Raw genomic sequence first — 26,520 nt, 5'->3', positions numbered from 1 at the left:
TTGTGTACACATTTATACAGAATGGTCACGGAAAGGGGCAACTGAAAGGCAAACAAATGACACCTGCTATAGGACTAAAACCGTTCAAAATAACTTTATAAATTCTGTCACATTTCTGCTTTGTACATCAGTTCAACCTTGTCCCTCAAGCTTGTTACTGAAAATTCACAATGTTTGCTTTTTGTTTCATTTTTCCTGAAAGGCAGACACAAAACCAGCCATCAGTGCATTATTTACAGAAGTGCAACATAATCTCCCACCCCCAAAATTAAACTTTTCACTAACAGGATATTTCCAACAGGATGTAAATAAACACCACGGGTTGAGCAGTGTTTCTGAAGTCAATTTATAAAGGTTAGCTCATTTCTGCAATCCCCAAATGACAGAGCGAGTAAAGCTTCGCTCCTCATCGAGCAGGCTAAAAATACCACATTTCAAGTATTAAATTAGAAGTTTCTAAAGACAATCCATATTTTGATAAATAAACACAAGGGAAACAGTATATAGCTCTCAATATACTGTATATGAAAAGTGGTGTCCAGTTTCAAACTTTTAGCAAGACAGGTGCACGGGCCAAAAATGTGATCAAAATAACCCTGAAAATGGTAGCAATCCGGGAGTCCCAAACATCAATCTCTTCTGTGTTTCCCCTGGAATTACTCTGCTGGTCTGAGGCATTTGATTGTTATTGAGTTCTACATCTGTAGGTAATCAGAAAAAAAACAACAAACCCAAGCTCATTCCCATATGGAAACAATTCAAAAGTAGGTTCAGCAGATAAATCCTATCTTGCTTCTCTGCATTTTACTTTTGATGAGATGTTACTGCAGATCTGTTATTTCTTCTGGAATAATGTTCTCAGTTCATAGAGTTCAATTCAAGTCATTCTGGCTGCAGCTTACTCTCAGTTTTCCACTTCACGTGCATCTTCACCATCAGACTTCTTATGTTTCCTCATATGTTTGTATTTTTCCACATATGCCTTCACCAGATTAGCTACCTTCATAGGGTTGATCTCTCCACTTTTGCTGTGGCAGATCTGCAAGAGATTAGAAAAGGCATTCAGTCGCTTAACGGTATCACAGCAGCTCAGGCAGACAAGTAGTGACCAAGAAACCCTGAACTTCCCAGGAGAACTGATTCCTTCATAGGCTCCTAGACTCTCAGACCAGGACACAAAGAAAGACTCAACAAGACTCAACAAGAATAAAAGACTCAACAAGAAAGACTCAACAAGAATAAGAGTGTTTTCAGCCAACGCTGGGGTAGGTCTAACCCTCTATGGTTATTTGTAAAACCTACAATGCATCTTGGACTAAATGCACATGGGCAAGTCATATCAAACCCTTCCTTGCTGTGATAACTGCATCTGTGTTCTGTCCGAGAGAGTTCAGCCTCTGTTGCATTGCAATAATGAAGCTTTCACCTCTGATATATCCAAGTGTCAGAGCAACCTGGCATGACGGCTTACACATTTCTGCGGAAATCATTAGCACATCACCACCCCCACCCAAACCGTATTAAAGAACACCACAGAAGTTACGCTTGATCAAAGACTAGTTAAGAAGTCCTTCCAAGAAAACAGATACCCTATAATCCTAGCTGGCCTTCTTCTGCACGTGTAATATTTAGCCTCAAGAGCTGGACACTGTTGTACTCCCACCCCTCCACCATTGCTCAGGATGAACAGCGCTCACTGGTAATATTTTCCTTCATGCATTCCAGAAGCAGCCCGAGCACTTCCCTACTGAGCACTAACTGAATGCATCTCTGAAAGTAGAATCATTCATTTTTATCATGGGCTTTTCTGTGGTTTCTAATTAACATACCAAACTGCACTGCAATTGTCCAGCAAATCCTATATAATACATGGTAAATTAATGTTTATTTCCCATTTTTCTGACGGTTTTGAGGAAGTGATGTTCAAATTGAAAGAATTTGGCACTTTTGAAGGCCCATTCTGAGATATGTAGTGTCTGCTCACTTTCTCCCAAAGTACTAAGAACTTAATCATTGTTCACAGGGACTTCAGCTGTAACTGGTTTTGCTCAGGTCTTCTACAAACTGGATTTTCTTTTCACGTTGGTCATGCAGAAGATGTGAAATTGCAGACATTATCTCAGGAATTGTTGTTTACGATGGAATTTCCTAGTGATAGCAGGAAGGCAGAGCAGGGAGAAAAATAACAGTTCTCCAGGGTATCATTTACCTGCCTCAATCGCAAGAGCATTAATTGCTTTCACAAGACAACATGCATTTGTCTGCTGATAAGGTATTTTTTTCCAGACACAATCTAGTCAGCACTAAGATTTGAGACAAAAGTCAGCGTCAGCCAAATTGCAAAGCCCTCTTCTAAAGTTCAGGGACATCACAGGTGTCCAAGGAATTAATACACAAAATATTTTCTAACTTTAGGAGAAGCAGCTTGACAATTCAGGCTGAATTTCTCAATGAAAGGGAATTAACAACTCCCACCCAAGGCGTGTGCCACGTAACACCTGAGATCAGGCAGCTTAAGCTTTAATGTTCCATGTCGCTGAAAACATATTATAAAAGGGTCAGCCTTGACAGCTCTCAATGACACTGCTCAGTCCTACTTGGAGCAACTTCACCATAAGACTGTCGAGTCCAGGTCAGAGTCCAAAAATCTGCTATTTCAGTAACACCACGTAATTACTGAAGCTTGCAAGTGCAATCCAAAGTACTGCCACTATTTAATTACCTGCACGGCTCCTCCCCTTCACAGTCACCTTACCTTTTGCACAGCTTTTCGAAGAATGTTCTTATATTCCTCCTTTGTAATCTCCCTCTTCTGGTAAAAAGGTTTAATGGCAAGTTTCACTTCTTCCACAGCTCTTTCCTGCATGTGAAGCTTCTTCATGTACTGCACAGCAAAGAGAAGTTCATTACCTTGTTTTAGCCTGGGAATACTTTCAGAATCTATTCTTCTTAGAAGTGCTCAGACAATGAAAATACCCCTTTCACCTTTCAACAAACCAAGAGCTAGCCTCAAAGCAATCTCCTTTACTGTACCTTGCAGTCTTGAAACAAAACACGCTTCATGCAGTGAGAAAACCTTGTTTTGTGAAACATTATTCTGTCTTAGAGAACATGTTTTAAAAAAGCAAACACGACACCTTAATTTTCATCTCCTCCGCCCATTCCAACAGCTCTGGAGTAAACATCCATCAATCAAAGAGGCTGTCAGAATCTAAAAGCAGCAGGTCAGAAGCATAAATACAAAGCTTCGCATAGCTCTAAAGGTACTCTGACATAAGAACATACTCTATCAAGACAAATTCACAGAAACTGCTGCTGAAATGGAGGTTGAGTTGAAAACGTCTTTCCATCAATTTGTTTTTTTAACTTTATGATAGAAAATAGAATAACTGGCTAAATGACTGTTCTTGTGTTAACGTGCACTGTGAGTTTACAGCAGATGGTCTGTACAGCAGATCCAAAACTCAGCAGCAAGGGACTAGCACTGTTAGATCTCTAATGGTTTTTTCAGTGCTGATTAACAGCAGGATGCAGTCCTACCTCTCCACAGGACTGTCATGAGAATTGAAGCTCATTTCAAAACTGAACAAGAGAGGAGAGCACCAGGTGTTTGGAGTTTGGACATTCTGGCTTTCTGAAAGCAGCTTTCAAACATTCACACAAGAAAGTTTCAGAAATGTAAGGATAAATTAGCTGCTTTCACTCCTCTCAGAGAGAGTACAGAGAAAGTTATAAAACCTAGGTTTTAAAAGTCATAAAAAAAAAACTTTAAAATTCCAAATAAGAAGCTTATTAACATATTATTTCTAATTTCTAAAGAATGGGTAATGCCTTAACTAACAGGACTGTGGCCTGCATGTGCAATTCCAGTTACGCATTTGCTACTTGAGAGCATTTACTCACTTCCTCATTCTTCGTTTTATCCACTGGAGGTTTCGGTGCTTTGATCTTTTCTTCTGCATTTCCAACAGAAGCAGCTTGAATTCCTGGCTCAGAGGCAGTAGCCAAGCTGCCCGGCTCTGGAGTCAGGCTCTGCCCCGCCACGCAGCCAAGCGCTGGCAGGCTGCCCTGCATGATGAACTGAACCGTGGGCTGGCTGACGGGCGCGTAGGGGGGGAGGCTCGAGGGCAGAGGTGGCGTCAAAGGTAGATTTTGACAGAACACCTGTGAAACAGAGACCGTTTTGTAAATGCCTGTCCTCGGTAGAGAGCATCAGATTGGTATTTTCAGAGCAATTTTTATCCACTGAAACAGGCAAGTCATTAGTAGTGTGAATCAGGGAGGCTGTAGTCCACCTCTCAGCTAGGTTGGCACACACCTGTGCCACCAATCTATTTTATTTTATTTTATATTTTTTACAGCCTGATTGCAATTAGCAAGATGCTCAAAGCTTCTGGAGCAACATGGTTGTTCATCAGGGAAGTGCTGAAAATGGAAGCTGCACACGTGGTGCAGAATGGAAGGGAGATGTGCTTCTTCAGCTGTAAGAATCACTCGAAAGATTAAATGATTGGAGGATTGCTGAGGTGTATGGGCTTTATGAAATGCACTACACGCAGAGGAAGGCGAGCTCTGCCATGAGGGAAGGGTGTCGTACAACGAGGGCACAGATGAGGTGGGATGCCTTCCATGACACTGGGCTGTCAGAATAGGAACCAACCTGAGAGGAATCTAGGTCAGGAAACATAGGCTCAGGAATCATATAATTGGTTGGAGGAGGCTCATTTAACTGCACCTGATTTAATGTTTGGTTCAAGTCCTCTGCCTTCCAGGCCCCTTCTTTTGCTCGCTGAAGTTTGTAAAACGGCATCCCTAGGTTCCCCAAGAGAAGAAAAAAAAAGAACAAAATAAACCTTGTGGGTCAAAGATTCGAAGCAGTTATACATAAAAAACCAACAGTGAAGATGGTTCTAACAACAAGGCTGGCTATTAAAGGACTTAGTTTAGTAATCATCAACACTTTAAAGCTGATAAGAGTGCTTATCATCCACTTGTGCAATTGTTTTTAGTGGGTTGCTGTGAGAGAAACTCAGAAGCACACAACTGTCAATACCCACAGCACAGGGCACCAAAGTCGAGCTGTTTCGAGCAGCTTTTGCTTAGCAGAACTCACAGGAGCAAGCTGTAGAGATCTGCAGCACTACTCAGTTTTGAATAATCTTAACTTCTGAAGGATAAATCATTCTAGTTAAACGCAGAAAGCATGGAACGCAGGCTGCCAGTTCAGAGATCAGGTTGCAGTGTGCTTCACAGCCAAACAAGTCGCCACTGGCTAGCCGAGCTGCTGAAGTGACAGCAACAAGTCATTAACGTGATTTGCCTCGTGTTTTTGGCAGGTACAAAACACAGGCTTTCAGGACTGGGAACCACAGCATCACCCCAGCTCAGATGACAGAGCTACTACACTTACAGCCTAAGCCGGGCACCTAAACCCTAAGCCTTAGGCAGCCTTCTCCAACTGCTGCTTGTTTTCCCCAAGAGACTTACGTGGAGCTTTTCCAGCAGACAACGCACCGCTCTCTTCCTCTTGAAGATTCCAGGTCACTCTTTTCACCGGTGCTTTAGATTTCAACGCGGGACCCTGAGGTACCACCTCCAGTTCAGGTTTAGTGAAATCACTGGTTTTCTCCGTTGACACAAGGCACTCATCTTTAACCTCTCTCACACAATCTGTTATTTTGCTTTTGGATGAGCTTTGAATTGGCTCAGCCTCAGGCTGAACTTGCACGATAACCTCTTTCTTTGGAGGTGGCTCCATCAGAGGCGGACACAGCGCAGTATTTTCTATTTTAACTGTAATCTCCAGGTTCGTATTGCTACAGCTACCAAGCAATGCTGGATCACTGCTAGTCATTAATTCAGTTTCAGCCAAAGAATCCATGCTGCCAATCGGAACACAGCTGTTTGTGATCTCTGGCACAAGGAATGCAGCTTCACTTGCCACTTCCTCACAAATAGGCTCTACCTTTATAGTTTCTTGGGCTTCCCTCTGTTGCACGGAGGTCTCAGCCTGTACTTCCTCAACTTTGACGTTGGGTTGGATGGTTATGGAAAACTGCTCCAGTACTAGCTCTTCCTTCGGCTCCTGTTTGAAGGAATGGGATTGCTCTGGACAGCTGGGTACATCCTCAGCTGGAGGCTTTTGATCTTTTTCCGGCTGGGGAGGAAGCGAGGTCTCTTTTGACCTGTGTTTCCTTTCTTTGGAACGTGATCTCGATCGTGGCCTTTTTTCTTTCGATTTGCTGCTTTTGTGCTCCCGAGATCGAGATGCAGACCGTGACCGAGACCTCCACTTTCTCCTCTCTCGAGACCTGGATCTTGATCTCTTTCTCTCTCTGGACCTCACGCTACTATCTTTTTCATACCTCTCATAGCTCTTGTCTCTCCTGTGTTTCCGCCTCTTAGTCCTTTCAGTGCTATTTGAGCGGGAACGATCCCTCCGTCTAGATCTTGACCGAGACCGCCTTTTCTTCTTCCTGTTTTCGTAAAACTCAGAAGTACTTCCAGGACTACCTGAACGTGACCTCGATTTCCTTCTCTCCCTAGACCAAGAAGATTTTGCCTTTTTATCCTTAGTTTTATCCTTCATTTTCTTTTTTTTGGATCGCTCGTGACTGCTGGAACGGTCAGTAGAAGACCTCTTGTTCTTGGGTTTCGAGGTGTGTGTTTTGCTGTGCTCCTCTCCACCTGACCAAGACGTAGATCTGGAACTTCGGTCCCTCGAGCGTGCTCTGTCCCTAGACCCTGATCGGGATCTCTTACGGTCTTTGACAACTGCCTTTTTCCTCTTCACCTTCTTCCTGCTCCGGGAGCTGGAGTTTGAACAGGATCTGGAACGTGATCGTATCTCTGGTTGTTCTGTCTTTTGGCCTTTTTGCTGCCCATCATTCTTTGAGGGACTTTCTGGTTCTGGTTCTAGTTTCACACTAATACTAGGTCTGATTAATTCTTCAGCATTAAAGAACACATTTGGGCCCTCTCTACCTTCTTCCTTTAAAGGCTCTGCATTAGAGATTTGCTTCACGACAGATGAAGTGCAAGGACCGCTTAGAAAGTCTTCCTCATCCATATTGTCTCGTTCCTCCGTATCAGAGATCTGTTCTACAATCCTGCTTTCTGCTGGCACGTCTTCATGAGACTCCGTGTTACTAGAGGGTACATCAGATTCAGCCCCAGACCCAAATATATTTTCTACCGTGTAAGGAGTGAAACGACGAACAGTTTGAAATGTTTGAACTTTTGGATTTTCGATGGAAATAGTCCTGGTAATATTAGTTAGTGGGATCCCTGAGCCGAGCCTTTCAGGACTACTGCTTGCTGAACTCGAGTCTGACCCTGTTGGCTCAAAGGGATCGTATATTTCACTTTTGACTTGCTTCTTCTTGACTGAGAAAAGAGGTGAAGGAGTCTCTTTCTGTTGCACTTTGTCATCCACAGGGCGAAAGGTGTTACAAAACCCTGGGTTAGGCAGTCTGCTGGAAGTCCCTACATTTCCAGGAATATTAATTTTAAAACTCTCAAAAGAGCTCGGGCCTTTGCTCCTCGAAGTGCCCAGAAGTGATGAACTGCTATACACACCTGCATTGGTAGAAAAAGATGCCCCGCTCGTACGCGTTTGCTGCTGAGATTCCTTGGCATTTGACTTCTGACTTTCCACCCTGCTGCCCTTTCCCGGCTGATTAGCGCTCTCTTTGCCAGTCAGCTGCGTTATGCAGGAGCTGGGGATGTCGCAGCTTTGGCTTCCTGTGGGTTCTGGCTCCACCTGCTTGCTGCTGGTTTCCTTTTTAATCTTTGGTATCCTGGGAAGCTCAAAAATGTCAACTCTCTTGAGAGGTGGTTTTAATGGTTGCCTCACAGTTACAGTCTTAGAACCAGAATTCAAGTTACAGCTCGGGGGCTTTGAAGATGAATTAGTGGGGGCAAAGTTTTTAGAGTTCCCATTAAATCTGGGCATTTCATCTGACTTGGAGCCGTGCCCACTCAGGCTAGCTATACTGTGAGTCTGAACAGACCTGGGTGTCATCGAAAATTCCGATTTTACAGTTGCCTTTTCTGACGTGGTCTGTGCAGGGTTTGCTGCGGGCTCAACCCTGCTCAGGGAGGGTGAAGGTGATGAAAACAAACTTGATGAGGTGGGTCTAGTGCGAGTATTCAGCCCCGAGGAAGCTGAAGGTCCAGCAATGGAGCTGCTTGCCATGGTCCCTGAGTGCACTGTACTCAGCTGGGGTTTACGTCCCAAATCATCATCTGGTCTCGAGTCTTTTGCTGATTTTCTGTGAAGTGGAGCTACAGCACACAAGCAAACAATTAAGCTTTTCAAGGCGTACTTATCATTTTCCCTCCCAACATGAAAAGAAGTACAGAGATAATTATTTTAATTATTTTAAGTTCCATTTTGGTTTGTAGACATACCACACAGTAATAAGGCAGTCCAACAGTTCTTTCGATCAGACACACAAGGGTTACTGCCAGACAATGGCACCTTTGAGGTAAATGCCAATATTTAAGAGATGAATAATTCTGTTCTGTGGGTCTCACTAGATTTGTGAGTATTATCCTGTAGCCGCCAACTGATAAAAATGACTTTAACATAGGATGTTATCAGTTATATACTACTATATAGTATACAGGTTATATATTATGGAGCATGCACTTTTGACATAGGACCAGGGCAGGCGTGGATAAAACAGGCTAATTACAACAGCAAGTGCCAAACCCTTACCTGCCTTCTTTGCTGTCAGAGAACCATCTCTGTTGATGACCACGTCAGAACTACTCATCATGAGGAAGCTCTGTCCAGACAGGATACTTCCCAATAGATCAGGCACGGGGGCAGCTTCTGCTTCGTGATCAGGACTCAAGGCAGGTACACTGCTTCTGCATGTTTCAGAGGGGTTACATTTCCTTTACTCTTACAGCACTTGTTCTACACACACACATTACATTAAAAAGAAACCAAAACCAACAGTATAAACAGAGGTCAGCCAGGAAAGTTCACTGATAGTTTTGGCTTCACTAGAATAATTCTGCTCCCATCTCTCTCCGACACAGAAGTTGAAGTATTTACTTATCTGTAAAAGTATTTACAGATCGGTATGATTATGTGCTTCCTGAGACCTTTGGTAAGCAAATGCTTTTTATCTTATTTAAGAATGACGCTCAGCATTGTCACGTATCAGGACAGCGCATTGTTCAGTGCTACGCAGAGATACTTCCATCCCAGCTGTCTCTTCTCCCCACCAAAACAGGATCACAACTGTGTTAGTCAGACCTACACTACTATCTAAAAAGAAACCAAACACTGACGCACCTCATAGAAGTGTTTAGCATCAGCTGTTGGAATGCACATCAGTGCCTACCAGTAGGGTAGGTACACTGAAAAATAACAGCAGTGTTCCTACACATGGGATAACAAACACTCCCCTTTATGCATTACACAATCTTAAGAAAATAGTTTTAACTGCAGCTTCTCTGGGCTTAAAGCATGGTTTTACTGGATTCATGTTTTATGAACCATTCTGGGGGGATTAAAAAGGTTTGAGTGCTTTTGGTGGTTTGTTTTTCTTTGCTTGTGTGTTTAGTGGAGTTTTGGGTTTTATGTTAGTCTTTAAAAAAAAAAAAAGAGGTGTTGAAATGGAACAAATAGACTTGGCTTTTTCAGGGAGCTAGACTTCATTTCTGTACAACAAAGCAAGGTTTCCAAACAATACACACCAAAAATCTGCAGCATACAACAGAACAAGAATATGGGAGGGCTAAAAGCATCGGCCACCTAAGCCAGACGAGGAAACTCACTGTGGTTCAGGCAAATCAAACCCTTAGAAAAGCTGAATTTCAGCTGAACACGTTGCTCGAGCTACTTCAGAGGACATGGAAAGCTTCCTGGAAGGCTTCCTTCAGGATGGAGATAACATTTCCATGGTAACTTGGGATATTTCTGTACCTTTCCTATCTGAATCCCAGGAAACAAACCTTTGCTTTAAGTCAGATGCATTAGAAGACAGCCACGTAAATCTCTTACGCCTTTCATCAGGTTAAGATGAGCTCTCTGCATTTCTCCTAGCCTTCAGCTCCCTCAGCCTTGCAGTCTTCCATGACTTGGTTGGTACCTGCTCCAGACATTTTCCTCATCCCTGTTCTTCTCACCATGCCCCTCTCTCTTTGCCCTACCTCTCTGCACTGCATCCTGTGCCCCAGTCCTGAAACCCCACTGGGGCTGGTAGTGGCAGGCGCACACGCATGTGCGTGCATGCAAGTACACACAAATCACCTACCAGACAGCAAAGCAGAGCAATTGTTCAATTATAGATTCAAACAAACAGTTTCTTCCAATTCTGAGCTCCAACAGACAACAGAGGAGTAAAGTGATGTGGCTACACCCCTCATTCCCTCCTTTGGATATGCACCTAGCTTCCCCTGCCTCCCCAGATACGGGAGCAGGACATTTTGATTGTTTTTTTTTTTTTTTTTTTTAGAGTTAATGAGACTAAGAATTGTTTAGCAACCCCATTAGTATATTTGAAATCCCAACTTGAAAGACTTACAAAATACATCTGGTAAGAAAAAAGTTAAATAAGAACGATCACCTGTCCTTAGAGTCATTATACAATTTTAAAAATAAAAATAGCACTTGATGGATTTTTACCTGGGAAGTCCTACAGAAACAGGTCTAGCTACAGGACGGTGAGACCTCAGAGCTGACTGGGAGAGAACTCTCCTTTTGGCACTCACTGGTGAATCTGGATTTGCTGGAACTTCTTCGTTGCTGTGGATAAAACACACACACACCCTGAAATTACTGTCAAATGGATGAAGCAGATAATATGATTAGAAGATGTACTGTTAGAGAGCATGATACTTAAAAAAAAGATTTGTGCCATATATTTATTTTCTCTTGATTAATAAGCAGAATTGTGCAACAGCAGTTACTGCATACTGTTACACAGTAGAATTCTACATTTAAATCTCATGAGATTTTTTAAATATTAAATGAGTAGTTTCCTTCTAAGAGACTGTCAAAATGGTCTGCTCGGTAGAAAATTAAATTTCACCAGCAATAACTTCAGATACCTCCCTCACCAAATTTCAGAGCTTAAGAGTGATACAAACTATGGCACAGGGAGATTCCTCCTGAATTTAAAGCACCTGAAGGGGAGATTTGGAAAGGAGAAACATAAAAAATTCCACGGGTCCACCTAATTCTACACGAAGTCACCGTTTATCATATAACATAAATGATAGCTACCTTTACTTAAAGTAAACAATTATTGGGATCTGACTCCTTCATTCTCTAGCCTTTAAATAGCCTCATAGATCTTAAAGATTTTCATGCGGCTTATTTCAGCAAACCCCTTTAATGGCAGCTGATTCTTTAAGAGCTCAGCAACTCAGCCAAGGAGGGAAGAAAGAACAAGTACATCATTACATTATTGTGAGCTGTGTAGCCCAAGTCATTTTTAGGTGTGAGATTTACACTTTTTGCAGGAAGTCACAAGCTCCTTTCCAAAGTATAACCCAGTTCTTGAACTTCTCCTGTATTCTAACATCCCAGGTTTCAAATACTCATGAAGATATGAATACATCCATGCACAAGTGCAAACAACCCAACACGAGTGAAATTAACTTTGGATTGTGGTCATGGACCTGGGATCTTACCTCTCATAAGGATCCAACTCATATGGATCTCCAAACACGGACAGAGAAGCTGCACCAATGTCTGCCCTCATCAGACCAAGTGAGGGCTCCGTTGGTTTGTATATGGAAGGAATCGAGGCCCCACGCACAGGTTTACTAAGACCGAGAGTTCGTGCAATACGGGAGCGAGTAGTAACCTCATTTTTTACCTGCACAGATACAGAGATGGGTTACTTGTATGCTAGAGGCAGGTACAAAGTCTTCACTTAGCAAGTGCAGTGATCAGGTTACTACTGTCAGCAGCAGAAGCAGTACGCATTTATTTTCTGTTTGCTTTAAAGCATTTATAGAACATACCACAGCCTGTATGCCACTTCGTACAGAGACTGCATATAGTAACTTAAATGATCAGACAAGGGAAATTTCTACAAACCTGTAAGACAGACACTCAAAATTGTCACTTCCTTATTAAAGGCTGGGAGGTCAGCTGTCTGTAGAACATAACCTCTAGCTAAGGTGGCTGAGGACAGAAGTCAAGCTGGTACGGAGTATTCAGTATAGTTCATCCGAGAACACTACCCACAACTGAAAAGGATTTTGTGAGCCCTTAACGTGGTTTGCAACAACACATATGCAAATTACCACAGTCCGTTAAAAGAAGTGGGTGGTGACAATTTCAGCTGAGCTTACACCAGTACCAAGTAAACACGAGAGCTTAATGGTAAGAGCATAACACAAAGCCTGCAGGACGCGCTTTAGTGTGATCCCTGCAGCTCAGGTAACGGGATTTGTTAGCAAATCCAGCAAGCCTGCTTGGAAGTTGCAATTCACTTCTAGGTACATACACTTTTCTGCAGTACACTGGGCATAACATCCTGTACATACTTCCACCAGAAGAAAAAACCTGCCTGCTATCATTACAAAACAGTATTTTTCTACTGAATACCACGATATAATCCTCTGATAGATAAAATAGCAGAAAACTGGCAGATTCTGATACTGGCAGAGACTCACATGCGATCTTACTCTTATCTTTTTCCCTCTTCTCTTCTTCGTTAAACGCTTGCGTCTCTTCAGCTGCGTCCCTGACGTCTTCTTCCCAACAGAAGATTTTGTCTGAGCTCTTTTTTTGCCTGCTACCTTCTTCCTCCTACCTGATGGGACACAAGACAACCAAGTACCTGGCTAAATGCTGGTGCTGTGTTGTACCCTGCACTCCCCCTTCCATACCCCCATGGCACACAAAGCAGCTGAAAGTGACCTACCGTGTGCTGCAGCAGTATAAAACAGTGCAGCAGAAAAGAGTGAAGATATTAGGATTTATTTAAAAGTAATCTTTACAATGAAAAGATATCTTGGGGAGGGAATTACACAGACCTATGCGTGTACATATGCACTGGGCATACTTCTGTAGCTGCACAGGTGCAGCAGCACACAGCTGCTCTAAAGTATTTTGTATGATTCAGGCTTATTTTCCCAAAGCTTTTATTCTTGCAGGTGGGAGCCACAGAAGGCTTCTGATGCCCTTACCTGTTTTTCTCTTCTGTCTAGCAGGAGCCCGCGGTGTAAGAGGACGCTGGTAAATGGCTGTGTTCAGGCCCGCTACAACTGCCTCAATTGTTTCATCCAGAAGAGAGGACATGAGGTACCTCGGCACATGCTGGGGGGGGATTAGAAGTTAGATGATACAGGTATCTGACAATCAGCAGCAAGTTCGGTATAAAAGCATTTGAAGAGAAAGTGAATTGACATTCAGAAGAGAAACACTGATGGCAGCCCAAGCTGCCAGTAAAGCAGTTATGGCACTGTTCTCACCTATTGGTTGTTGGATTAATGAGAACCTGCTTGCCCTTCATGCTCCCTCACCATCACAAGCCATGGGTAGCTTAATGCCAACTTTGTTAACAGAGTACTCCCACTCAGCAGAACTTCCACAAGTCCACTGAATTGACCTCTGACCCATCACACAAGGCATGATGAACATGAAGACCAAAAAGCCAACGTAGTACAGCTACCCCACCAAGGTTCACCTTCGTCTTCCTCTCTACACAAAAGGGTCGACCCCATTTCAAATATGTTTAACGTATTTGAATTAAGTATATGGATTCTGAGGCTCTGGTTCCTTCCTTTGGTTGGAAAGAGGTGACAAGCAGGTTTCTCTCAAAAGCTACGTTAAGCATGTCATGTCCATGCCAACCATATTCCTAGAACGTCTCTAACCCGCCTCCCTCCTTCCTTCTAGCAGTGCTACAGTGGCAGGACAGACATGACAAAAACCTAAGGCACCGATTTCAGCCTGTATTAACAGCTATAATAAAGACCATTTGGGTTTCGCTAAAAATTTCTCTCCTCCAATTATAATGATTTTGATGACAGATTCAACATGTATACTCCAGAGAGCTAATTAACAGTCTGTTGTTCTTCAACCAGTAGGAAAGTAAGATGACAAGAAAGCTTACACATTTTCTTGCCCAGATTTTGGCATTTGTTTTGCTTCCCTCAAGCCAGTCTTCAGGAAAGTTATTTTTCTGCCTGAACTTACAGAATATAGAAGTGTTGCTCACAAATTTGAGGCACTTCACAATCTTAAGTACATTTTCTTTTTCTTTCTCACCTGACCATTACAACTGGATTATACAGGAAACCTTGAGCCACCAGACCTCTCACCACTAACTCTGTCTTTTGCCCATCTGTACTTCACACTCTAACGAGAGCCTCTGCACCTAACACAGCCTGAAATCCACAGCCAACTGACTGACTTGAAGAAACATTTAGTTTTATCCACTCTCTTCTCTCTTTTTTTTTTTTTAATATATTTTCTTATCCTTGGAAAAAAAGGCAATACAGTCAAAACCAAAAGAGCATGTTATTGTCAGATGATAGAAAGCTTACGTAGAACTATGGAGCAATTCAAGTTGGACAGAACCAAGGGGTTCCCTAAGGAGGTCTAACCCTTCTGTTCATGGCTGGGACAACACTGAATTCAAACGAGGTTGCTCAGGGCTTTCTCCATCTCGGGGCACTAATGAAAAAACAATTAACGTATCACTAGTCCCACAGAGGTTATTTACAGGCTCTAAGTCACAATATGTTCCTGTGCAAATTAAGGCTTCTTATATTTACGGAAGTGAAGGGTAGGTACTTTGGCTAAAGCCAGAGGGGAGGCCAGGCAGGAGATCCCCAGTTTGAAAGTGCTCACTTTGCAGCACAGTAATTGTTACCTAAAGGATCCCAATTATTTCAGACAGCGTCACCTCACCCATCTCTATTTGTTCAGTAAGCAGGTCCAAGAGTAAAGGATTTCAAGTACCTCAGGGATTTTGCATAGATTCTGGGGAATCTATTAACGAGGTTGAATTCACACCACCATATCAGCAAGGACACTAGGATTTGGGTTTGCACTGCAGTTAGGAGAATAACTGTCAAAAAAAAAATACAACTTAATGTTTTTTTTCCCCTCCAGTTTGGCTGAAGGTGGCCAACGGGTCCAACCACTACTGGGAGGGGTGTGTAGGAGGACAAACAAGCAAATCCTCAAAGCTCAAATAAACAGGAACAATAAAAAATGGGAATGGTGCACAAATTATGAATTAACATCTGCTGGAAATAAAAATATAATTTTGTTCATGGCTGAAGTAATAAAAATGCAGATTAAGAGAAGAAGCTACTACAGATTTCAAAATAGAGACAATCTTGCTTGTGTGTTGCAAAGCCACTTGTGTTATGTCTCAATTAATAAAAAACAAGAACTCCACAACTACTGACCGTTTTGCTGTGGGTGGTCAGCACTCAGACAGATGAGCTACGTCAGGGGTGGGATGCATTTCAGTGCTTCCACAAGGTTCTTCCAGAAGCTCGTTAGCAAATAATTCTACATACCTGAATTCGTTGTGCAGTTGTTATCCGGTTTCTGTTCACTGTTGCCCGAACTCGCTCACTCTGCCGAGTCCTGGCTATAGCTCGGGTTCGGACGTGAGGACGTAGCCTGCTAGTGGTAGGAATAACGTCAGCCACGAGGGCAGCAACCTCTTCTTCACTCACGTGATCTGTATCTTGAAAGAAAAGATGTCCAGGTCACTTCTCTCTCTACAGGTGAAAGCATTCGAGAATCTGGGACAACAACAATCTGCATTCCCCTTCTTAAGTCAAATGGCCTCCAAACATGGACCTCATCCTCTCAAAAAGAAATGAATACAGACACCACCAATACTACTGCAGACTGTGACACAGAAACAAGGTTTTCTAGGTAAAACAGAACACTACCACCTTGGCAATCATCTGAGGTCAGGGTGCTAATAAATTCTTTGCAGTGTAATTTAACACAATTGCACTAAGGTCCTGGACTAGCTTCAGAAAGGTTGAAGAATGCTTATGAGAAGAAACTCCATAGATTTTTTATTAAAATTTGGATTGGCAGTTACAAAAACCCCGTATCAGTCAACAGATTCAAGAGAAGAATGCCCAACAATTATTCTAAAGCAGATCAAAGCAGGGGTTAGACATCTTTTCAAAACAAGACATGCTTCACAGCATTTAAGTCAGGAGAAACTTGTTTACTCTTATTGCACACCACCAAACCCTCACCTGCAGCAGCACTGATACCCATGGGAGCACAGGCTGGACAGAACCATTCATCTACAGGGACTTCACTCAGAGGTGGGTTAAGGCATTCCATATGATACCTTGAGAGAGAAAAAGAAACAAAACAAAAATCAAACAAAGTGCTCCTTATCAAGGGAAAAGAGCACTTTATGTCTAACTACAGAAAAGATAAGACCATAACCCCAAGTGCAGATGCATTTCCATAAGCCTGAAACTACAGTCTGTGTATCTTCTTCTACCATTCTTCAGAGAAACGATGCTACCTGATAGTTGTGTAACGGTCTTTGATTCTAGTATGTATTTTTAAATCATTTTAGGCCCAAATAACTCCCTGAAAAGTGCCTGGTTTAACCCTCATGGTGGGGTACATGCTTACCATTTGAACTCAACAAGTGTTCAAACACAACAAGTGGCCAGAGCCAAGACTAGTGGTGGCAAAAAGAACAGAAAGAAGCTGGTGAAGCACTGACATGACAGACAATCTGGAAACGACATCAATTTCCTGAGAACCAACGCAGCATCACCGTAACCGAGAGTTATGCACATTTTACTTTGCATGACTGGGCACCGGTCAGCTGCAATGCCTTATTATGTTAAATAAACGCATTTCATCCCTCCCCCACAGCTCTTGATTAAGAAAACAACTAGCGATGAGGATTTCAGCACAAGAGGATGAAGTAGGTTGTAGAGCATTGTGCAGCTGGCTGCCTTCATACACCTGCTTGCTGCCTGGAGAACACCACCCTTCAGCATTTTGAAGTGTTTTCTAGCCAAAGAGAAGCTATCCTGGAAAACCTTTTAATATTACCCAACTTTGGCTCTATAATTCACTCTATTCCACTTTCAGCCATTAAATTAACACACACACAAAGGAACACATTAGTAGCCCAGAATTTCTAAAGCAACTCCTCTTCAAGTTACACTGCTAAAAAGAATTCAGACTTCCCAATAAATGAGATGCTTCCCATCAAAACCGAGTGTATAGAACAAGTTCCCCAGTTGAGCAACACTAGGATGCACACACAAAAAAAACCTGCAGAAAATACAACTGCTCATTCACCTCCCACCCACTGCTCCAATTTCAGATTTTGTCTTTCAAACCTGTTCCATGAAATTGTGATTAACTCAATTTGTGACTAGATTGCAAAACCTGCTATTATGTTTATGTTAAAATGTATTAATTATAAACACAAAATGGAATATCATGTCCTTATTGCAGGGAAGAGCACATCTGAGCAGATGAGATTTTACACTCTTTCAGAAACACAAGAAGAGGAAGTTGGAAAATGATGTTTGCAAAAAATCGCGATGTTAGAGTAGCAAAGTATTTTCCTTATCTGGGAAAGGAGAGCTCTTTCTCCAATTGCCAGCTACCAGGTATGAGATAATTTCCCTAAAGTGGTATTCTTACAAGTAACATTGTTCAGCCTGAAGTCGTAACAAAAGTCCTTATAGCAAGAGCTTTGTTAAACACATTTTATATTATCCCTGGGCTTTCTGAAGTAGCATTTGAAAACCCTGGACACTGGAAAACCTATTGCAACAGCTATTTAAGAGCTCCCCAGATATTGAAAGAACCCAATCACACACAAAAACATCATAACAAAACTCAGTGCCAGACCTTATGTAAAGGTAAGGTGGTATTTGCTTTGCAAGCAACTCAGAGGTAAATTGATTTTATTCACACTCATTCTCTCAGTCTCATTTACATGTACTCATGTGCCCACCCACTCACAAGCACAAACACTGTGCACCCAAGCACTCTGGCCAGGATTATACCTGTGCAAAACAGCGGGAAAAAGACATCAGCAGTCAAGTTCTCTACACTTCTCTTGGACTCTTTGTGACTGCCAGTGGTGAACTGGTTTCAGACTTCTTTTCTGGGCTGTTACGGAATCTTCTGCCTTACTATTCTGTCTCAGTCCTCACAAATCATAAGAAAAATGACATCTATGGAATTCAGGAATTTTGGCCACAAAGCTAGCCCTGTTTTTCATTTTGGTACCCATCTTCAAGTCTATTCTTTAAAATGACAGAAAAATCAGGACTTTATAGTGTTTCTGAAGCCAGTGCTATCTTCCATATTTATGGAAAGACAGGATGACTCCTTTGGCTATAAGCCTGATGGAAAAATAACTGATGAAGTTTTCAATGCAGTGTCAGGTCAGAGAGAACGTGAAGGAATAAAACCAGGGTTTGAAGCAAGCTATTCCATGTTTTCCTAGGAATGATCTCAGCCAAATGTGTTTTTCCCCCCCAATTATTTTAAACTGCACTTGTTGCTCAGTGTATTGATGACATGCTTAACAATATTTAGTGTTCCTGACTGTGTCTTCTGTTTAGAAGGTGAATCAATGCACATGGAGGCTACAGAACACAAATAAAAAACTAAACCTACCAGTTATCTTGTAAGCTTGATAAAAGCCACCTTTAAGAGATTATTCTACCAATTCGTTCAAAGAAGCATCTCATTTTGTTCAATAGGGGACTTCTGCCATCAAACTGACAATGCTGCAAGACTGATTCAAACAGTAGAACAAGTTGAAACTCTAGCAGGAGACTCTAGGCCCAAAGTCACATATCAGTTCCTTGGTGCCTCTACTGAGCAGTTGAAAAATTATTTTATTTTTCCAGGAGGAAGAAAAAAAGATGTCAGGTAAACACAGCAGTAAGCAAGACTAAAATAATCATCTAATAGATGTGGCTATACAGAAAATACCTCAACATTTCATGGAACTGTAAATCTCAAGCTCTCGCACGCAACATTAAAGCCCAGTCAACTGGGACAAGTCACGCACCTTTTCAGGGAGGCATAAAGAATGCAAGTGTCAGTCACACAGGTGCTGTACTCCCTTCACATCTTTCTTACCCTGCATCACAGCCATCGCACAGCAGCAGGCGATCCTCACGGTCACTTCTGCCACACACCTCGCAGAAGGTTGGATCATCCTCTCCATCGTTACCCTGAGTTTGTGTGTTCTCAACTGGAATCTGGATAAAAAAGGGATTCACATTGTATGCAGAACGTGCCCCTTCTAAAATCCATTGTTACATGAGCAGTAACAGCAGCAAAACCTAAACATGAGTGAACCGAGTGGCCACCACAAACCCGATCCTTCATTTGAGTTCATTCAACACATCTCAGACGTGATCAAATACTTTAAGCCAAGCTCAACAGATCTCATGTCTATTGTCAGATGCTGACAACCACAGAGAACTCTTTTAAGAAGCAGTGGAACAAAAAGTTTGAATAAGATCAAAAGTAGTCAAACAAATAAAAAAATCCCAAAACAAAACCTAAGAGAGCAAGCTTATCTCCCCCCCCCAAATTATAATTTATTTAAGTCTCAGTAATCATACCTCTGCTAAAATGTAAGCAATAATAAACCTTCAGTTTATGAAAACATAACAAACTCAGATGCCCTCCGAAACACGGTACGTTTCAGATACTGATTTAACAAGGACAGCGACAACTTCAATATTGTTTTGTGAGAGACCATCACCACACTCAACCTCTGCCTTTACGAGCTCAACTGCAGCCTCCTCTTCCTCCCTCTCCCCTTACAAACCCAGCTGCTACACAACAGAGCTGGTAGCAAGACATAAGGAACAGGTCAGGTACGTTTAACCCACATTGTTCCTGTTGGTATTGTACAGTACTTGCACAACACTGGGCACTTTCCCCTCGGGAACTGGCTTATCAGTGCAGAACAGCTTAGAGGCAAACTACAAAAACACAGTTGTAAAATCCTTTTTGCCTTCTGAGCCAGCACCACACTTCAATCCACACACTCTGATGAAGGAAATGTGGTTAAAGATGAGGAAAATTTATAACAGTGCCTTAAAAGGCAACCTCAGATCAGGAAAGAAATAATTCACGCGGCTACCAACTATCAGACACATGTGCTAAAAAAGTAAGCCTTTGAATAGCTTTTTTGTGGCCATTTGGGTTTTGTACTACAGTAGTAAAGCTTACCTTTTTTAAGATTTTACCACCAAAATGCGCCCGAATGCTAATGTACTTAAAGAGGATTCGATCCACTGGGCAGGAGTTTGCATTCTAGAAGGAAACAAAATATTTTTCCCATACAATTAATACACACACCTTGATTCCATTCCTAAAAAGCGAAATTTAAATTATTCATGTGATCAGCATTAATGTAGTAAGCATTTTTAAAAGCTACTGGTATTGACATTTTAAGCAGTTAAATCTGACATCTGTCAAACAACCTTTTGCACCAGAGAAGACACTTTTTTTAGAAAAACATTTATTATATCACTGAAGTCATTTAATTATTATTCAATTGCTAAAGGAATATCAAAGTTCTTCCAAACATGGCCTTAAAATACTGCTCATGTTGGAGGAAATTTTCTTTCTTTGGGTAAAATGAGCAACTCAAAATTACCTGCAAATCCATCCAGTAACTCTGATTTTAATTACCACAGGGACTGTGTAATTCTCACCCCGGACTATGATTACAGGAACTAGGCAGTTAGGTGGCAGCAACTTTGACTGAAAAATACTGAATTCAGAGCAAACTGCTGATTTAGTAATCTTCTGTGTCTTTCCTGGGTTTAAATGTTTGCTGTTGCAACAGACCCTGATCCTGCTGTCACAGCACAGAAGTTAGAGAGGTAAATATATGTCTACACGCACACACACACAGAAAACCAATACTGTTGGTGTCTTGACTTGAAAACAAGATTCTTAGATGCCTAGAAATGCACTCGCTCACAGTATCACAGCTTTCAGAGAACAGAACACATCAGAACGGGTAAAAGAAACAGATCCACACTTCTCAAACATGAATCCTGGCATATAAAGCAGTCACCTAAGCCCGTGTAGAAAAGCTCAAGGAAGCAAATATAAATATTACAGGGATCTGTTCTCATGAAAGAAGAACAGTGTGATCAGAGAGAGCAGAACACATCAGAATGCTGCAGGAAATCAAGTCCCAGCAGCTCACCTTTGACCACTCCACGATGCAGTCCAAGCAGAAGTAATGGGAGCAGTTCTCTGGAGTCCCAACGGCCTGATCTCTGAACGTGTTGAGGCAAATGGGGCAGTTTTCACCATCCTCATCAGAGGAAACATTTGCTACGTTTAGGTGTGGCTCTAATTTCAGAGCATCAGTCATTCCCCCCCCAGCTTCTTCCTCCTCCTCTTCATCGTCATCTTCGCAATCTTAAAAAGTGAGAAAGGAAAAAAGAATGACATGCTGTAGGGCTTCAGCAAGGGGAGCAAGCACAGGGAGATTTGTAAGGGATGTTAGCTTGTGGAGAATTCTATGTAAGCTTACTTTACAGGGCTGCAAGGACAAAACATGACCTCCTCAGTCTGAGGTAACAGTTTTTGCTGGTTTTTACTCTTCCCCTCCCTCCCCTCAAGTCCCCTCACTAAAAAGCAATGGATTACCCTGGCCAAATAAATAAATAAATAAAAGCCCAATAATGTGACTAGTCTTGCAAGAGCTTAAAAGGACAGACAGCAGAAAAACAACAGGTTACCACAATACCAAGATATCTCAGTATGCCACTGAACACGGAGCTTAAAAATAAAGTTATCAGGTATCCAACTTTTCTTCTGTTTATTAGACACTCCAGAAAACAAGGCACAGCAACACACTTGCCTCCAGAAGAACAGGCTAAAGAGTTCACAGGTAAATCACAGTTTTGAGGGGATTTGGGTGCCTGGCTGGAGACTGCTCAGAAAAGCTTGATTTTGAGTAAAATTCATTTTTAACTCTCATCACGGGTTACTGAGAGCTGTTTTCATTTTTAGTCCAAAATACAGATATGTCTTAGTGTTAAGACTGTGAAGTTGTCAATTTCAAGAAGCAATGAGAAGTTACGTAGAAGCATTCCCACTTGAAAAATAAAGGACCAAGAAAACAGGGCCTGTGCGTTTTCTGTTGATTTTTCCTGGCAGGATATAGGATTGATCATTCTAAAAGATGGATTAATTAAGTCTTCTGGCACCTTGCATCAGCTTGTTAGAACTAGCCTGTGTTCAAATTAGTCTAACTGGTGCTTGGAAAACTGTGCTCTTCCTTGCCTTCCTAGCAAGCACCAAAATGTGACAAAAAACTTTGTTTATCCATTTGAGCGATTCAGTTTCAGAAGCGTATGCATTTACACACTACGTTTGCAGTACAATTAATAAATTCAATATCATCCCCACTCCTTTTTCCAAAGAGAAATTCCTTGTCTTCTTCCCTCCTCCCAAGGCTTAAAAGCAAGCTTAATCTCTTTCCAGAACTCCCCATCACTATGTTCACTTTCAAGCTAACTGCCACAAACACACCTTTTGTAAGTGAAAAAATTTTTCATTGCTGTAATTCCAACTTTTTTTCTACTCATGCTGGGGCTCCACCACTGTCAGTCACTCCTGCTGCCTGTAATTACACCATTTTTGGTAGTGGATAGTCCTCAAACATACAAATGCTATAAACAGCTAGAAACCGGGCAATGTCCGTGTTTATTACTGTAGGTTCTGGGCACCACTCTACAGAGCAGCATGGATTTACGTTTCATGGTTACTTTCTGGAAGGAAAACTTTCATCTTGCTCCTCCTTCAATTGTTAAAAAAAAATATCAGTTGTGCACATTAACAGCCCTTACCTTCTAATTCTTCATCTTCACTTTCTTCTTTGTCCTCCTCACCTCCCTCTTCCTCAGAGTCATCTTCCTCCTCACTCCCGGTGTCATCTTCTGATTCGCAGCTGTTCCCACCGTTGCTTTCTAAGGAAGAAAAAAGAAGAGGGGGATTTGAAACACAAGTACAGCACCAGAATTCCTGTTCAGGATGTTATATAGGAAGTGAAACCCCAAATTTCCTCGTGAGCTTCTCAGTAGTGTCAAAGCCAGCAGCTCGGAGCAACTCAGAGGAAGCACGCCAGCAGTTTGAGATGCAGTGCTTAGAAATAAAACATTTTTCAGGCAAAGAGAAAAATGGTCACAATACAGCTTCACTTCTTTTGGAAGGTTTAAAAAAAGAATCAGTTCTCAGACCTCCAACTGGACAGGTGGAGGCACCGAGAGCCCGCGGTTACCTGTTTCACTGAGGAGTGCCAGACTCTGCCTTTTGCCCTTGCCCAGCGCAGCGTTCTTGTTTATCAGCTCATCCTGGCTGTCATCATCCATGGCAGGACATTGGGAATCTGCTCCCTGCAAGAAGGCAGACAGCGGTGAGGCAACACAGCACCTAAGCAATCGCAGAGGGTATTGCTACCGCACAAGTGCTGAGTGACACTTGGTTCTTTTTATTTTTCTTCTGGTTCGATCTACAACAACGGAGGTCTGGCTTCGTGCTGCTGGAAAGCAGCTCTTACAGGAGGAGAAAGAAAACCCATTTAGTTTTCCCAGTTTCTCCTGAAATCATCTTCTTGTGCAACTCATTGCAGGGGAAAAAAATTCAGCTTATTCTTGGATGACCAAAAAAAGCACAGCCAGACCTCCCCACTAAAGGCAGGAGAAGAAAACCTGCCAACACCAAAACCATCCTGCATACTAGCTGTAAGGAGCAGCATCGAAAGGGGCCAGAGGTCAACCTGCCCTTTGGATGAGGGCTGACGGGATGAAAAGTAGAGGTTTCAAATCAAGACACTTCATCCTGCTCAATTCCAACGAAACGAGAACAAAGAGGATGCGTTTTAGGTCTTTTTCTACAAAGGCCTTTTCACAGCTCCATCGTGAAATAGGAGAGCCTCAGAGCACACAACCGCAGCAAAGAGCCCACTTCATTGGGCGCATATTAATGCAATCAAATTAATTGCAGTGCATTAGCAGACTGGCAATAAAACTGGCAGATACCGAGATGGCTCCTGATCCAAATCCATACCGACGACCAAACCACAGCTTTCAGCACGCGGTGCTACAAAGCATCAGGGAAGGAGGATCGCTGCTCCATAAACAAGCCGTGGCTGAACACAGTTAAGTGACACTCACAAAGCTTGCTGTCACAACTCAGCAAGGAGGAGAAATTGGATTCTTCTGCAAACGTGGCAAAGAAGTTTCGGGTGCTCTTCTCCCCCTCTCCCTGCTCTGCATTATGCAGCTTACATATTAAAGTCATTTTTGGAACAAAACATTATGTTTTATTCAAGCTCTCGAAGCACATCCTCGCTCGTTCACTCCCTTTTTTGAGCCACGTAGCACAGCTCTGCACTTAAGAGCCCTAAAAATGCAGCCTTTGCTAAGGCGGGCTGAGTTGTAAACGCAGCCTTCACTGCTCAGGAAAAAAGGCTAAAAAGATCAAGCTCCAGGACGAGCGGGTTCCTGGTCAGGATTTCTCCTAACTTTGGTGAGAATCTTGCCTAAGCAGAGGATTAAACTAGCTGAATTCGTGGCTGTTCACAGGAGCGCGGAAAAATGGTTTTTGTTGGCTGAAAACACGCAGACTCATCAAAGGGCAGGCGCTGCAACGTACCCAAACCAAACTGGGAAGAACCACTGGTTTCCACCAGGAACGCGCCAGTTCCAGCACTGCGCACGGATGAATTATTCAGAGCGAAGCCGCTTACATAAGAACCTCCCAAATGGGAGCTCACGAAGCTGGAGCTGGGGAGCAGCACAATTTCACGAGGGGTGACTTGTGTTTGTCCCAAACCTCCTCATCTGGCAGGAGGTGGGAACACCTCTGTGACCCCACCACTACGTCCAAGCAGCCACGGATCTCCCCAGCCCCCGAGGAGTTGACAAACTTCTCAAATCTGAGCTGCTCTCAAGGAAAAGGGAAGCGAGGTGGGCTGTGCTCTCCATACGATGGCTCGTCCTCCTGTTCCTTGAGGAGGACAAGCAGCACTTCCCAGTTTTTCTTCTCAGGGGAGACGTGTCAACATTTATGGCACACGTCAGGGCTGCCCAACCCGTACAAAAGTGCAGCTGTCACCCCGGTCCCTATCCTCCCTCCACCCCGCCAGGAGCTGGGAGCAGCAGATAGCAAACAGAACGATTCTTCCTGCCATGTGAAAGAGAAAAGTTGCTGGAGAAGGAGCTTGTGCTCATCCCCTTGAGGCCACCCTCAGCTGCACGCCTCCAGCACAGGGCCAGGATGTGTTGGAGCACCACCCTATTTCCAAGGCAATGCAAGCACTTCCCTTGAGCTGCGTTAGCAATTTGTTTGAACGCTTCCTCTAGAAGAGGGGATTGTCAGAGAAGCACCCCGGCTTTCTAAAACCCCACGGACTGCCACAAATGGGGATTCTGACTGGCTGGGAGCATGCCACAGCCAGGAGGGAAGGACTAGATTAGAGGCAGGAGATCTGCTGGGCAAGGCATTTGTTTTAACCTGCGGGAGGGGCACTGGGGACAGGGCCCAGGCAGAGAAGGAGCCAGCTGGGTCTCCTCACTGAATGCTGATCTAATTTCAGGGGTAATTATTGCTCAGCCTTGTTCCGGAGAGCACTTGTTACTAAACCGAGGGCTACTAAATACTCCAGCATGCACTCGCATTGCCATAGCTGCTTTGTTATTATCATCATTCCCCCTCCCCAGTGCACCCTTTTCTGTCTCAAACTGGCAGATGCCACACACCTGGAATCGAAGCCAAACGCTCACAAACTCACCTGCTACATTAAAAAAAAAAGAGTTGTAAGGGATGTTTTTACACACAGGGTGCGTGGTGCACCTGGCACCTGCCAGCACCCTCCGAACAGGGACGTTAAGAGGGGCTGTGCAGGCACCGCAGGCACCTCAACGAGCGCCCTACAGCCCTGTGCCAGCCTAACGCGCCCGGGAAGCTTTACAAAAAGCCCCCCGGGCCTGAATCTCGCTCGGCCTTTCCCCCGTGTGCGTTACAGAAGCGATTAACTCCCAAAGCCCGGTACCGAAACGCTGCGGGGGCTTCCACCGCCCGGAGCCCTGAGGAACCGACCTGAAAACCGACCGCGGGGCGGCCGCGCTCACACCCCCACCCCCACCCCCACCCCTGCCCCTGCCCCAGACCCCAGGGCCCGGCCCCAGACCCCAGACCCCCCCCAGGCCTCAGCAGCGGGGCCGGGCCCCGGGGCCCCGCTGACAGCGCCCGGGGCCCCCCCCCAGGCCCCGGTAACAGCGCCCGGAGCCCCCGGAGCAGGCCCCGGAGCTCCCCTAGGAGGCCGCGGCCCCCCCCCAGCCCCCCGGAGCCCCCCCACTCACGCAGGAGGAGGCCCCGCGCCCGGGCCCTGCCGCCGCCGCCGCCGTTCCGGGAGGCACGGCCGGAAACGCTCCCGGAGCTCTTCCGGGTCGCGGCCCCGCCGCTGGGCCGGGGGGGGGGGAACGGCGGCGGGAGCGAACCACCGCGGG

General features: G+C 43.7%; 1 protein-coding gene across 2 annotated transcripts; it reads right to left on the bottom strand.

Moving 5' to 3' along the window:
• Positions 1 to 69: 69 nt before the first annotated feature.
• On the bottom strand, positions 70 to 26,520 carry PHRF1 (PHD and ring finger domains 1). 2 transcript variants are annotated; one of them, XM_068684486.1, is made up of 18 exons: positions 26,374 to 26,520; positions 23,289 to 23,403; positions 22,858 to 22,977; positions 21,204 to 21,421; positions 20,213 to 20,296; positions 19,106 to 19,227; positions 16,219 to 16,316; positions 15,514 to 15,686; positions 13,165 to 13,294; positions 12,649 to 12,788; positions 11,656 to 11,843; positions 10,646 to 10,765; positions 8,723 to 8,877; positions 5,488 to 8,286; positions 4,736 to 4,812; positions 3,904 to 4,164; positions 2,756 to 2,884; positions 70 to 1,039 (listed from the first exon to the last, which is right to left on the bottom strand). In XM_068684486.1, exons 2-18 carry the CDS (start codon positions 23,377 to 23,379, stop codon positions 905 to 907), a joined length of 5,040 nt encoding a protein of 1,679 aa, XP_068540587.1. In that variant the 5' UTR covers positions 23,380 to 23,403; positions 26,374 to 26,520; the 3' UTR covers positions 70 to 904. The 2 variants fall into 2 exon arrangements, with proteins under 2 accessions (XP_068540587.1, XP_068540588.1); XM_068684487.1 differs by having other exon boundaries at positions 12,661 to 12,788.

The sequence above is a fragment of the Anas acuta genome, chromosome 5 (assembly GCF_963932015.1).
Source record: "Anas acuta chromosome 5, bAnaAcu1.1, whole genome shotgun sequence".
NCBI lineage: Eukaryota > Metazoa > Chordata > Aves > Anseriformes > Anatidae > Anas > Anas acuta.
This window is presented reverse-complemented; position numbering and strand designations above follow the sequence as displayed.